Raw genomic sequence first — 14066 nt, 5'->3', positions numbered from 1 at the left:
ACGGGCCCGCCCCTCCAGACACCTCCCTTGCCACGCTGTTGGCGACCGCGGCATCGATCGCCATCTGAAATTCAGCAGACCCTTTGAATTGTTCTATTGCTACGACATACAGATCGGGGTATGCTGTCCTTTCAGAGGGTGCCTTGGTCCTCTCTTCCTCCAACTCCTTCTGCAGGCTCACCTTTTTAGAGGCCGTCTTAGCCCTCTCTTCCTCCAACTCCTTCTGCAGGCTCGCCCTCTCCTCCATTGCCTTAGCACACTCGTCTTCCAGCTTCTTCTGCAGCCTAGCAATCTTCACGTCTGCTTCATCCTTTTCTTTGATTTGTTGGGTGCGCAGTTCTTCATTGCTGGTCATAGCCTCTTCATGCCGCTCAATGGCAACCGCCCAGGCCCTTTGAGCATCCCCTAACTTCTTCTACTCGCCAGCCAGCTGGAACTCGAGGGACACAACCTGGCGGCGTTCGTCTTCTAGCTCTAACTTGACCGCGATCAACTCAGCTTGGGCTCGGTCGGGAACATTGCGGTCAACAATGGCCAACACTTGCATCTTTTTAGCTTTTTCAGCTTCCTGCCAACCTCTGGAGCACACGTTTCGCGCAGCCTTCTTCCACCCTGCACTCTTCCTTTTGAAGTTTGCAAGTTGATCCTTGGCCTCATCCGACTTGATCTTTGCAGCAGCCACCGCCATTCTCAGTAGAGCCCTAGCTGGTTACCTCTAATTGGGCAGAGCACAACCCCCTTAGTAGCTCAGCCTCATTGAACCTGGCTACCGAGCGCACAGCCGCCTCGTCCACGATCCCAACAAGGCGATCTGCAGCTGCCCTGGCTGGGCCTTCTTCTCCCTCCAGTCGCCCAGACATCGCGCGGAGGTGGTAGATCGCAGTCATTAGCCTGACCCCCCCTCCTCCTTGGGACGCAGGACCCCCCTGGGGCTGTTCCTCTCCTCTCGGCTCAGGGCCAGTTGCCTCACCTTCTACTTGAATTTCTTGGGCGATCTCCGCCACTACTGGGACGACTTCCATGACCTCTGAGGCGACCTCCACCACTTCTGGGGCAACCACCCTTCTTGGGATCTCCCCCACCCCCTCCTCCCCTGCCTCCTTGGCCATGGGGTCTCCTCTGTCGTCATCTCCTTCTTCCTCTTTAAGGTAGGCTCTTCTTCACTCCTTCTCACTCTTCTCTTTTTCTTTACCACACCCTCCACCTCCATCTCCTTGTAGGCCCTCTCCTTCAAAGGATCAACTGGGGGCGGTCGTGGCTCAAATCCACCTAAGTCTTTTTCTCCCAGGGGTTTGGGGCAAGGCCGGATCCTCTCCCTCGCGATCAGTTTTGGCGGTCGGTCTGCCTGGGACTCTTTAAACTTACTGGCTTTGGCAAGGATGGCCATATCTTCAGCCTCTTACGCTTTCCTCCTCGCCTCTAGTTTAGCCCGTCCCAGATCTCCAACGCTCGGCTGAGAGCCCAATCCCGCCGCAAACAAGGCTGAAGGTTGAACGAGTTCGTCCCACCTGACTCCCTCCTTCTCCCTCCATGCCTTCACCTTTTTTATCCTCTCCTCTGCTGCCGCCCCCAGTTTTGGCTCCACAGATTTGGTGGGCACTCTCCACACCGTACGCACCCCAACCCCTTCATTCGCGGACACGAAAAACAACCGTGGCCTCCAACCCTTAATGGATGACGGCAGCCCCGTCACCAGACCCCTCCCTGCCGCCGCCTGCAACGTCACCCAAGTCTCTTGCTGTCCTGAGGCCTTATAACACGTGAAAAATTTGTCCACCGTCATAGTCGCCCCTTCAGCCGCCTTCGGCCATGCGCTTGCACAAGCTAACACAATCTTCCACGCGTTGGGCATTAGTTGTCCCGGCGCTACCTCCAACCAGTTTAGGACATCAACCACCACTTGCGGAAGCGGCAGCCTCAGTCCTCCTTTCAATGCTACCTCGTACAGGGCAAACTCCCCCGGCCGGGCATCGGATGGCCTCTCCGTTGACGACAGCAACAGTAACTCTATTTCAACCTGAACCTGGTATTTTTTGCGCATACCCTCCAAGTCCACCACAATAATCGTTGATTTGTCAGCCTTCGTATGCTAGTGATCTGGTTCCGCCTGGCTGATTGGCTTCGGAGCCACTATCATGGTGGAAGAATGGGATTGTACCACCGGCTCCCCTACCCTCTCCACTTGTCTCTCCGTCCGGTACTGCTCCGCCAGCTCCACTGCGTCGTCATCCCCAAATGATCAACCCTGGCGGTTCCAGCTTCTTCTTGAGCCATCTCTGTGGTGTGCCTACAAATAGCTTCGGAAGCGGGTGTGAGAAAATTCAAGAAATGTTGCAGAGGCGTATCGTCAACAACAAAGGAGTCAACACTTGGAATGTTTTGATTTTTTGCAAAGAAGTAGGTAAATCAAACAATACCAAAAGCCCAAGGCTTGCCCGTATTCCAAGGGTCACAATTACTTTTCGCCAGTTTAAAAACTTTTCAAAGCATCCGCCAAAACTGTCTTTTCAACACCCATCATGACCTATCATTTCATTTTTGGCCCAACGCCTAATCTCCCTCCCCACGAGATGCTGCCACGTGTATGATCACGATTCACTGCCAGCTCCCCTTACCCTGTCTTTTCCACTTCAAGTCATCACGTGACATGCCGCCTCTTAAGCCCCGCGCCCCCTTACCCCAACCTTCGCTGTCGGTCCTCCTCATGGTCAGCCCTCCCACTCGGCCACCCTTCACGGTCAGTCCTCCTCATGGTCGGCCCATCCACTCGGCCACCCTTCGTGGTCGGTCCTCCCCATGGTCGGTCCTCCCACACGGCCACCCTTCGCGGTCAGTCCTCCTCATGGTCAGTCCTTCCACTCGGCCACCCTTCGCAGTCGGTCCTCCTCATCTTCTCCATTAGTATTCCCTTCGTTGGGCTAAAGTTGCACTTGGGAATTGGGGACTACTGACGTGGTTAGGCCCACAAAGGTCATAGCCCACTATGAACAACCTAAGCCCATCACTTAGAGCCCAACACATAACCCAATTGATGAGATCCTGAACAGCTGGAAGCCAACATGGCACGAAGAACCAATGATATTCAGACATGTGGCAGGTAAAGGACAAGCCACATCAGCAGACAAAGATCTGCAAAGTTATTGCCACTGCACATCGCCATTAATGCAGCCCATCACAGTATTTATTACGACAACACCTCTCTGTCGGAACAGCACCCCCTCACCCTGAACAAGGTAAGCTATAACATAGACTTTCGGCCAAGGTGGCAGGTCGGAAGGGACGGCAGAATGATTACCAAAGGATATAAACAAATATTGGAGACAAGAAGAATGTTAATCTTTCTATCCCCATTTCATATCTCTACATTCCACTTCTCTCTTTCTCTAACTTGCTCGTTGAAGGGTTCGCTGAGAGACTCCCCGTTCCCCTGTTGAACTTGTGTGCAGGTTCTCTGTGGGCTTGAACACTCAGTTACCGGTTGAAGAAGCGTAGATTAGTTCGACCCATTCCACCTGGGACCTGTTGTATCGTAACTGCATCATCACTATATAACTACATAACATTACTAAAATGTATATAACTTTACTTGCTAATCATATATTGTTATAATTGTATCAAAAGATTATTTAACATTTATATATAGTTATATGATCTATTTTGAAAAGTATGTTAAAAGTTTGTGACCCAAAAAAGCCAAAGAAAATAAAAACTAAAAAAATTGACTTTTAAGACCATTTCCAATAGTTTATCAAATACATCATCAAATTTTAATTTGATGAAAAAAAGTGACTTTTTACTCCTCCAACGGTTCATCAAATCCATCGTCAAATCTAGGATTTCACTTTTCTTTTATCAAACTGAGAATCAATGTGTCTTTCATCAAATCATTGTTCATTGCCATTGGATTTTCACCACCAGATGTCCTTCTAGATGACCACCTCAAGACAAAAATTTATAAAAAAATTACAATGGCTAGTCAACCGGCCGGTCATCCGTCCAATCGTTCGGTGGTTTAATAAAATTACAAAATCCTTTATTGAAACACTTGATATTAAAAAGAATTTTTATTCAAATTCAATAAAAAAAAAAATTTAATACACCGGCGAAGATTCCCTAACCATGTTGCCGAAATAAACCGTGTGGAAGGAAGTTCAACTTTGAAGTGCTATTTTCGTGGAGAACTACAACTACTCATTGCCTGGCTTTATCGAGGACTAGTGTCTCAATGGCTGCATATATACTTGGTCTTATTTCCAAATGAGTTCCAAACCCCGTTTTGCCAGCCAAAAAAAAATAATAATAAATTTAAATTAAATCAAATGTCACAAAAAAAAAAAATCAAAATTAAAATAATTAAAATATCATATCATGCATATCACTCAATCACTTTTTCTTCAAATTTATTTATTTAACTAAAAAATATTCTAAACACACTAATTTTTTCACCAGAAATAAAATCAAAAAACTAAAAATATTACTAAAAAAGTCACGTTGCGTATCAACACATAATAATGTTCAATGAGTGAGCTTACGTATTGTATAAGCTTTTCCAACATGTCTCGAGGTGATTAAGATGGATTGAAAATGATAGGCCATCAATTATACAATGTCCTCATCAATTGCTTAGTGTTTATCTCTTAATTTTTTAGTATCTCAATATCAATTATACTTTTGCGTTTAATTTTTTTTTTTCCCTATTCATGCCCAGTTATGAATAATTTATTATTATTATGTTTTTTTTTCAAATTTCTCAATTGTTAATTTTTTTAGATTCATAAAATATTTTAATTTTTAAATTCTAAATTTAATCATACATTTAAAAAAAAATTAAAAATGATCATATCCATACTTTTTGCATGTGTCCACTAATAAACAGTGTGAAGAACTCATACTAGGTGCATATGTGGCATTGGATAATTTTGTTTGGGAAGGGAATGAAAAATAATATGTTGGGGAGGATCAAGGTGCATTCAAAACAAATAAAAAATAATAAAAAAATTTTGATACATTTTACGTCAAAATTATGAAAAGGCAATTTATGAGGAAAAAAAGTAAATAAATCTGAACTTTTTTAAACCGTTAATAAAGTCGTTTTGTTAGTTTAGTTGATAATATATGGACGTACAAGTCCCATATGAGTTATATTTCATATCACTTGATGACACTCCTTACAGATTCTATTATATCTCATAAATTTATAAATTATTATTGGGTCCGTTTGGGAAAGGTTTTTCCGGGCTTTTTTTGGTTATTTTAGCCACAAAAAACAAAATAAGTTATTTTAGTCACAAAAAACAAAACATCACATCCAACCCATAATCATTACAATCTTCTCTCACAAAAAAAGTCAAAAAAATCAAAAAGCCAAAAAGCCCTTCTCAAACTAAGCTTTTTAGCCCAGACTAAAATAGCCAAAAAAATTAAAAAACCAAAAAACCAACTCACTTCCCAAACGGATGCTATGTCTATTTCATATGGAGACTTTTACATGCACAAACAATTTATGCACAAATTTATCACAATGTCTCACAAGTAGGTGTGGGATCCATATAAAGGGGATTGACATATAGCCCACTCTTTCACGAGACGTTATGTATTTTCAGTGCACTTCTTTGCAATGCCTCATCTTTTTCACTTCTAATTTTTATTATTTTATTAGGTTGCTTATTATCCTGGAGTTAACAATCGACAAATTTTCAATAATTCTTTGAAATTGTTCTTCTCATTATTCTCAGACTATTTGTTTGATAAGAAGATACAAATCAGTACAAATGAGATAAATAATTGTAATTTGTGGGTGTAAATAAGTTTCATGCGAGTGAGTTATACCGCATGCCATAACTTTTATTTGACTTTCGATATAAACTCTCTTATGCTTTTATAAATTTATAATTATTCTGTCTATTTCATACCGAGACTTTTAAATGTACAAAAGTTTATGCACTAAATTTCATAGAATGTCTCATAAATGTAGGACTCATATAATGTGGGATTCACATATATAGTGTCACTTCTTTGTCAAAGGTTTTACATTTTTTATTTCATTTTATTATTATTATTATTATTATTATTATTTTAGAATTGGACTTAGGGTTTAGGATTGGATTTACCTCCAGTCATAATTTGGACAAGAGAATATTGTTTCAGCTCGTAAGACTCACTACTGATCTCATTTCACTAATTCGAACTGTTACACCTATTAAGATGAAGTACAGAGGAAATTGAATCCACCTTTCTTCGACACATGTTGGCCGTTTGAAGTCTTATTTAATGTGAATAAAAAAATTCATTTCAAGCCAGAAGATATTCATAGAGCCTTTTTATGTATATCGTTTATGAAAAACATAAATCAATTGGAGAATTCTAGTTTCTTCATTTTATTACGTTTGTCTCCAAAAAAATGAATACTAAGTGTGATTTTGAAAATGTAGGTGTAGCTTATAGTATTTGAATGGCGAGGCAAGGAACGCAGGGAGGTTCTGGCGGATGAATTCTGGTGGTGAAGCAATGGCGAGGAGGTGGATCTAAGGGGCTAGTGTCTAGGACTGGTCTTTCTACTGTGTTCGTGGATAACTTGTGTAGCTCCATGGATGCTAAGTCGCTGTACAAACTCTTCACTAAGTTTGGCATCGTCAAAGACGTCTTCATCCCTTTCAAAAGAAGGAAAGTGACAAACACAAGGTTCAGCTTTGTAAGGTACGATTGCCATGTGGCCTCAGATATTGCCATTCAGAAAGCAAATGGACTCTTGGTGGATGACAGAGTACTTGAAGTTAAATACGCAATCCATGATCGAATCGCAAGAGCCGTGCATAGCAGGGGTTGGCCCCAGACCAACAGAGAGGCTCTTGGTGCTCACGGTGGCAAGTGTAAACTCCCTTTTACTGGCCACAAATCGTTTGCCGAGGCCCTAAAAGGGGACGCAAGATCTACGACTGGATCTGCAGCTACGACCATTGAAGTCAACGACGATGGCCACGGTTGGCTATATGAAAGTGCAATAGTCAGATTGCATTCTGATTATTCTATCCATAGCATCAGAAAAGCCCTAAAGGAGAAGGGCTTGCACCAAGTTGTGGTCAGGAAGAGGGGAGGCCGTGATGTTATTTTGACATTTCAATCCCAGGAGGTGCTGAAATCCATTATCCATAGCATCAAGGAGTGGTTTCAAGGCTAGAGTCTGTTTGTATTGGAGTGGAACCCAACTGCCCATATACAACAAGAGAGATGTGTGTGGCTGAGGTGCCAAGGTATACCCCTACACCTCTGGAACAGAAACACACTAAATAGCATTGGCACTTTGTGGGGGACCACTCTTCATTTGGAGGGCGATATAAACTGTCCAGATTCATTTTCCTACGCCAAAATCAAAGTTGTTACTTTGTGCATGGAGCCCATTAGCAAAACCATAAATCTGGAGTGCAAGGGAAAACTTCACCCAATTTTGGTCTATGAAGACCACCTTGGCAGCGCAGAGGAGTCCTCTAACTATTCAGTCGTGGATGATTGCAGCTTTATCGGCAATTTTTGCAAGGTAATGGAAGCCTCTCCTTCTGAGGAGTGTTTCAAGAGAGAGGAAGATGAAGCTGAGGTGGCAGCAAGGAATGACATGTCTGGTGACGGGGTTAGTAGGACGAAGCCTACTCACAACCTCAATGAAGAGGATGTGGACACACGGGTTGAAGAGTCACCGTGTGATGTGGAGTTTAGCAGGCCTAGTGTTGTAGGTGTAAGAGAGGCAATGATGGAGGAACGTGCACCATGTTCTAAGTGCAATGATATGTCTGAGAGGTGTGTGGAGCAAGCTTCCACAGCTGGTTTTTTCAAAAGCCTTAGTGGACCTAGGGTGGATCTTGGGCCTGGCATCTCTCTTGAAGTGGACTTGGCCCTCCCACTTCTTAAGCAGTGCGTCCATAGCCCACTAGAAGCTCAGAATATTAGGCCCAACTCAAATGGTCTATTGCTCTTCAATTCCCCTGGGCCTCATACTGGTATATCTACCAGTGGGCCGAATGTTCTGAGTATACATGATCAAGGCCAAGTTAAATCATCTTCTTTCTCCCTCAATCATCTATGGAACACCAGGAAACCAGGGAGAAAAAAGTCACATATGGAGGGCTTCTCCCGTTTTGCTCGTCTTTCGGCCATCAGCAGAAATAACTTCAAACCGATTATCTTTAGACCAGCTGTTGCTGCCCTCGCTCAATCTGATCTTTCCGAGGGCTATTCAAGCCATCATAGCTTTCTTCTCAAAGAAGATGCGGTTACTGTTCAGTTGGGGCAAAAGCTTGGAATTAATTTTCAAGGGAAAGAAGATGTAGTGTTACACAAGATCAATGATTTGGAACTCAAGGACAAAGAAAGAATTATCAAGGAGGGTAAGGCTAAGATGTAAGTGCAGTAGCTGGGGTATGTTCAGAGTGTGTATTTGTCTATTTATGAAGCTTTTATCCTGGAATGTTAGAGGTATTGGCAAACCTGAGAAGAGGGGTAGAATTAAAAAGCTTCTAAAAGATAGGCACGTTGATGTGGCATTCTTTCAAGAAACAAAGAAGGTAGTAGTATCGGATTTTGTGGCTAGGGGGCTATGGGGTAATAGGAATATGGAGTTCTTGTCTGTGGACCTTGAAGGCTCAGCAGGTGGGCTCCTGTGCATCTGGAATCCAGGTTTGTTCCAATTATCTGGTAGCTGCTGTAACAGGAGGTTTATCTTACTCTCAGGTACATTGTATAACTCTTTCCATTGTGTTTTGCTTAACATTTATGCCCCCAATGAGGTCAGCAGCAGATCCAATTTTTGAAAAGCTCTTCTCAACCTCAAAATTCACTTTCCTTTCCCTTAGTGCTTGGAAGGGAATTTCAATGAGATAAGGCATATGGGGGAGAGAGTTGGATGTTCCCGGAGAGACAAGGGTGTGAAACACCTAAATGAGTTTATAGATGCCTGTGAACTGAGTGACCTCCCTCTCTATGGTAGAAAATATACTTGGTGTAATACTCAGGATGCTCAGAAATGTAGCACAATTGATAGGGTCTTGCTTAGCCCTGAATGGCTGATCCACTTCAACATGAAGCTGTGGGGTTTTCATAGGCTCATATCTGATCACTACCCTTTATTGTTGATGAAAGATGACAGAGATTGGGGCCCCAAACCTTTCCGGTTTATCAACACTTGAACCTTACACCCTAGTTTCTCAAATTTCTTTACTACTTGTTAGCAGAATTCGAACTTTGTGGGTTGGGCTAGTTACAGAATCCTTCAAAAACTTAAGCACTTAAAGCTGAATCTAGAGATATGGAATTCGGAAGTGTTTGGTAATGTCTCCTCTCAGCTTAAGGCTGCAGAAAATGAATTGCATGCACTAGATATCACTGCGGAGTCCAGAGAGCTACTTGCTTCAGAAAAGGGCTGGAGAAGGGAGGTTAGAGGTGAAGTGTGGAATCTCTATAGAAGGGTAGAATGGTTATGGCATCAGAAATCTAGACTAACATGGTCACTGCAGGGGGATAAAAACACTAGATTTTTTCATGTTTTCGCAAGTTCTAGACAAAGTAGAAATATGATTAACCCCATTCCAATTAATGGTGTGCCCTGTGAAGATCCTAGCATAGTCAAGCAAAAGGTGCTCCGTCACTTCAGTCATCAATTCATGGAAAATTGGGCGAGTAGGCCTGTGTTGGTTGGGGACTTCAAAACAATTGGGGACAGCCCTGTATCTATTCACCTGGTATCTGATTTTATGGAAGCTGAGGTTTTGGCTGCCATCAAGGAGAGTAGTGGTAACAAAGCTCCGAGCCCGGATGGATTCAACTTGTTGTGCTACCAAAAATTTTGGAAACTTATGAAGCTTGAGATCATGCAATTTTTTAGAGATTTCCACAGAAACAGCAAGCTCACCTATGGCATCAACAGCTCCTTCATTACCCTCATTCCCAAACTTGCCAATCCCGTCAATCTGACTGATTATAGACCCATTAGCTTGGTCGGTTCTCTCTACAAAATTTTGGCAAAAGTTCATGTGCATAGGATGAAGCCAATGATGCCCTTAATTATTGGAGAGACTTAAACAGTTTCTATTGGTGGTAGGAATGTCATTGATGAGGTGTTCATTGCCAATGAACTAGTTGATGATTGGAAGAAAACCAAACGGAAAGGACTAATTATCAAGTTGGACTTCGAGAAAGCATTTGACTCTGTAAACTGGGAATTCTTATTCTCCTTGATGTCCAATTTTGGGTTTGGTTCTAAGCGGATCTCTTGGATGAAAGCCTGTGTATCTTCAGCCCGGATCTCCATTTTAGTGAATGGATCACCAACTAGTGAGTTCTCTCCGCATAGAGGCCTTCGACAAGGTGATCCATTATCACCTTTCCTATTCAACATTGTGGCTGAAGGGCTCAACATTCTTACTACCAGAGCAATTAATCTTGGCATTCTTAAAGGAATATTGGTTGGAGCTAATAAGGTCCTCTTATCCCATCTCCAATTCGCTGATGACTCTATCCTTTTTTGTGAACCAGATTTGAATCAGGTGGTTATAATCAAAAGAATCCTCAGGTGCTTTGAAGTACTATCCGGTCTTAAGATCAACTATCACAAAAGTGTTGTTTGTGGAGTTGGCGTGGTGGAAGAGTCACTACACTCTTTTTCTCACCTTTTGAATTGCAAGGTGCTTGACTTACCTATGAAATTTTTGGGGCTGCCTCTAGGCGCTAATCCTGGTAGGAAATCAACTTGGAAGCCTGTATTGGATTCTGTCAGAGCAAGACTTGTAGGATGGGTGAGGAAAATATTGTCCTTTGCTGGAAGATTAACTCTAATTAAATCCGTTCTTTCGAGCTTACCTGTGTTCTACCTCTCTCTCTTTAGGATGCCTGAAGGTGTGGCTCGTGACTTCGAGAAATTAGAGGCTGCATTCTTGTGGGGTGGTTCTGAATTAAAAAAAGAAAATTCATTTGGTCAAATGGCTAGAAGTAACAAAAAGTTTTCCTCAAGGGGGTATAGCCATTAGGAGGATTAGGGATGTTAACTGTTGCCTGCTTCTCAAATGGTGGTGGAAATTTGGTACTCAAACCAATGCTCTTTGGAGGCAAGTTATATGCAGTAAATATAAGATAAAGGTTAACAGCTGGTCTCCTCTAGTGAAATCTTCATATAAACACTCCAGGGTCTAGAAGGATATCATGTTAATAGGGGTTCAGAGTAGAATCATTTTTAACTACTTCTTGGATAATTGCCTAATTAAGGTGGGTGATGGCCGCAGGATCAAATTCTGGCATGATAAGTGATGTGTGGCCACCTCCCTCAAGCACAAGTTTCCTAATCTTTTCACCCTCTCTTCTGCCAAGTCTGGTTCCCTCTACTTTTTTTGTGCAATGAAATCTAGCTCCAATGGTTGGAACTTTCTGTATAAAAGACCATTATATGCTTGGGAGTTAGCGGATGAAGCTAGACTGTTCGATTTGTTATCCCCTGCTCCTTCTCTAAGACTTGAGTGTGTTGATAGTTTGGCTTGGGTGGCTACAGCAGCTGGTTCTGGTATGTTCATTGTGTCCTCCTTATACTCCTTTAGTTCTTCTCTTCTTGGGCCTCCACTAGTTCTAAGCAAGTTTGTTTGCAACCACTCCTTGCCCCCCAAAGTCTTATTTTTCGGTTGGTTGGCTTGGAAAAATAGAATTAAATCTTCTGAATTCTTGCGCAACCTTGGCATCCTAGGCCACAACATTTCCACCTCTTGCATCTTTTGCAATTTTGCTCCAGAATCTGTCCAGCATTTATTGCTTCATTGTTCCTTCTCATAGGCCATTTGATCCTCTGTGCTTCAAGATTGGGGTCTTCAATGGTGCATTCCTCTATCTATATCAGATCTGTTCTCTTGGTGGATGGGGGTGAATTTTAAGTCTTTTCTCAGGAAATTTTGGAGAGCCACTCCCCTTGTTGTCCTCTGGTCCCTTTGGAAACACAGAAACGATTGTACTTTCTCTGGTGTTCCTCCTAACTCAGCTGATCTATGGGACCTCATCAAAGTTAGATTAGCTTTTTGGCTTAAAGCCTCCCTTAGGGACTTCCCTTACTCTATTAATGATATTGTTCTAAATTGGAGTCAAATAAGGGGCTGCCATTTATACTCTCCTACCTGTCAATGCTCTGAATTGCATCAGGAGTGAGAATGCTTCTGTTTCTGAAATGGGTAGGCAGGTTAATTGTTTTCATCAGAATGGGAAGACTGGTTTAGTTGTTCTGGTTCTGCGATCTTCTAGAATGCAATTGGTCTGAATTGTATAGATTGGTTGTGGCTCTGAATTGATCAGATATGTATACCATGCTGTTTTGTTGCTTCGATCTCAAATGAAAGGCTGATTTTGTTTTGATCAGAAATGGGTTTTGTCTGCTACTGTGTGAGATTTCTGCTGTTGTTGCTTCTTCCACTGTGAATTATGCTTTTGTGATCAGCTTATTTTGGATAGCAAAGCTTGTCAAGTGAGAATTCTGCTTCCATTTTGGTTGCTAATGTTTTTCAACCTCAGGGTGTTTTGCTTCTGTTTTGTTGTCTTTTCCTCTTTTTCTCTTTGTTGGTTTCTCACCATCTGGTGCTTGGTGCTTTTTAGCCCCAAGCTCCTCTTTATTGATGTAATCTTCATACCTTGTATGTTTCATCAATAAAGATTTTCTTTGCCGATCAAAAAAAAAAAAGTGTGATTTTGAAAATAGACCATCTATGTTTTTTTTAAACAAACACGATAAAATGAGGAGGTTACGATAATTGGATCAATTTAACTTTTTTCATAGACAATATAAACGAAGAGTCCTATAAATAAACAATCTAAATTATTAAAACGAAACCCGTGATTGACCTACGAACCTGAACTCTACTGGAGGCAACCACAGCCCAGCCCTGTTTTCCAATGTTCCCATCTTTTTCGTTTGTAATTTTCCTTATTTTATTAGGTTGCTTATTATTCTACTCAAGGGTGAAAAGACAACAATATCGTGCTGCATACGTAGTTACAACCATTCCATTACATAGATTTGTCTTATAGTTCATTTAAGAATGTCAAAGACCATTCTTGCTCTACTCAAAATTCCAATCCTTGTCTCCATCAAAAATCCTCTATATAACTATCTTATCTTCATCTTCATCTTCTCAACCACAACATTTTTTTGCCCATCAAAAAAAAAAAACATTTTCCAATTCAAAGTTTTCCATCGAAATGATAAAACCTACATTTCTCATCTTCCTTCTCCTCTCACTGACCCATTTGACACATAGCGGAATGGTTACAGAAAACCTGATCTCTGATGGAGCTGCAGACTACAGAAGCAAATCTCCAATTGTTGAATTGAATCTAACCGCGACGACGGTGACTTGTGAGCCCATCTATGGATTCTTGCCATGCACAACTGAGCTTTGGGGTGAGCTTTTCTTGATAGTGGTGTATGAGTACTTGCTATCCCTTGCAGATCAATATATTGCAGCTGGGTCTGAGCTCTTCTTCAATATGATTGGGCCTGGTATCTTTGGTGCTAGTGTGTTCCAGGTCCTTGGCACAATTCCTGTAACAGTTTTGATGCTTGGTATGCTTCTTTCTCTGCCCTTCCCTTATTATTTTATGGCGAAATAACTGCACAGCAAAAAAGAAAATTACAAAAACATCCCCTTATTTTATCAGAGTTCCGTCTTTTAAAAAGTAGTAGTAGTCCCATTGTCATCACTAATTCGATAAACATATGGATGGAAAAATTATATTTTTATCTTTTTTAATACTGAAATACATATTTTATCTTATTTATCTTTATATTTTCACAACATCTATATTAATTTTTTATTTCTTCAATTTACTAGAAGAAAGTCAATATAATTATGTAAAAAATTATAAAATTTATTATATTTTTTAAAATTTTAAGAGAAATCAACATAATTTACTCTATCCTTTATTATGGTAACAGATGTAATTTCAAATACACCAAGGATGCTCTAGAGTGTTGACCACAACATTAATAGTTGACCACAACATTTATTATTACTCATTTGATTATGTTACCAAGGAAAAATTTGAAAACTTCG

General features: G+C 41.5%; 1 protein-coding gene across 2 annotated transcripts in view; it reads left to right on the top strand.

The window, feature by feature from the left end:
• Positions 1 to 13004: 13004 nt before the first annotated feature.
• Positions 13005 to 14066, top strand: part of LOC114273669 (sodium/calcium exchanger NCL2) — a 55982-nt gene continuing 54920 nt past the window's right edge. For both annotated transcript variants that reach the window (XM_028215464.2, XM_028215465.2), the window contains exon 1: positions 13005 to 13576. In XM_028215464.2, coding sequence (XP_028071265.2) covers positions 13213 to 13576 — 364 coding nt within the window. In that variant the 5' untranslated portion in view covers positions 13005 to 13212. The remainder of the gene's footprint in view (positions 13577 to 14066) is intronic.

This window comes from Camellia sinensis, chromosome 9 (genome assembly GCF_055761805.1).
Source record: "Camellia sinensis isolate YWXY chromosome 9, ASM5576180v1, whole genome shotgun sequence".
NCBI classification, from domain to species: Eukaryota; Viridiplantae; Streptophyta; class Magnoliopsida; order Ericales; family Theaceae; genus Camellia; species Camellia sinensis.
The sequence above is the reverse complement of the archived record's forward strand: the minus strand, read 5'-3'. Positions and strand labels throughout refer to the sequence as shown.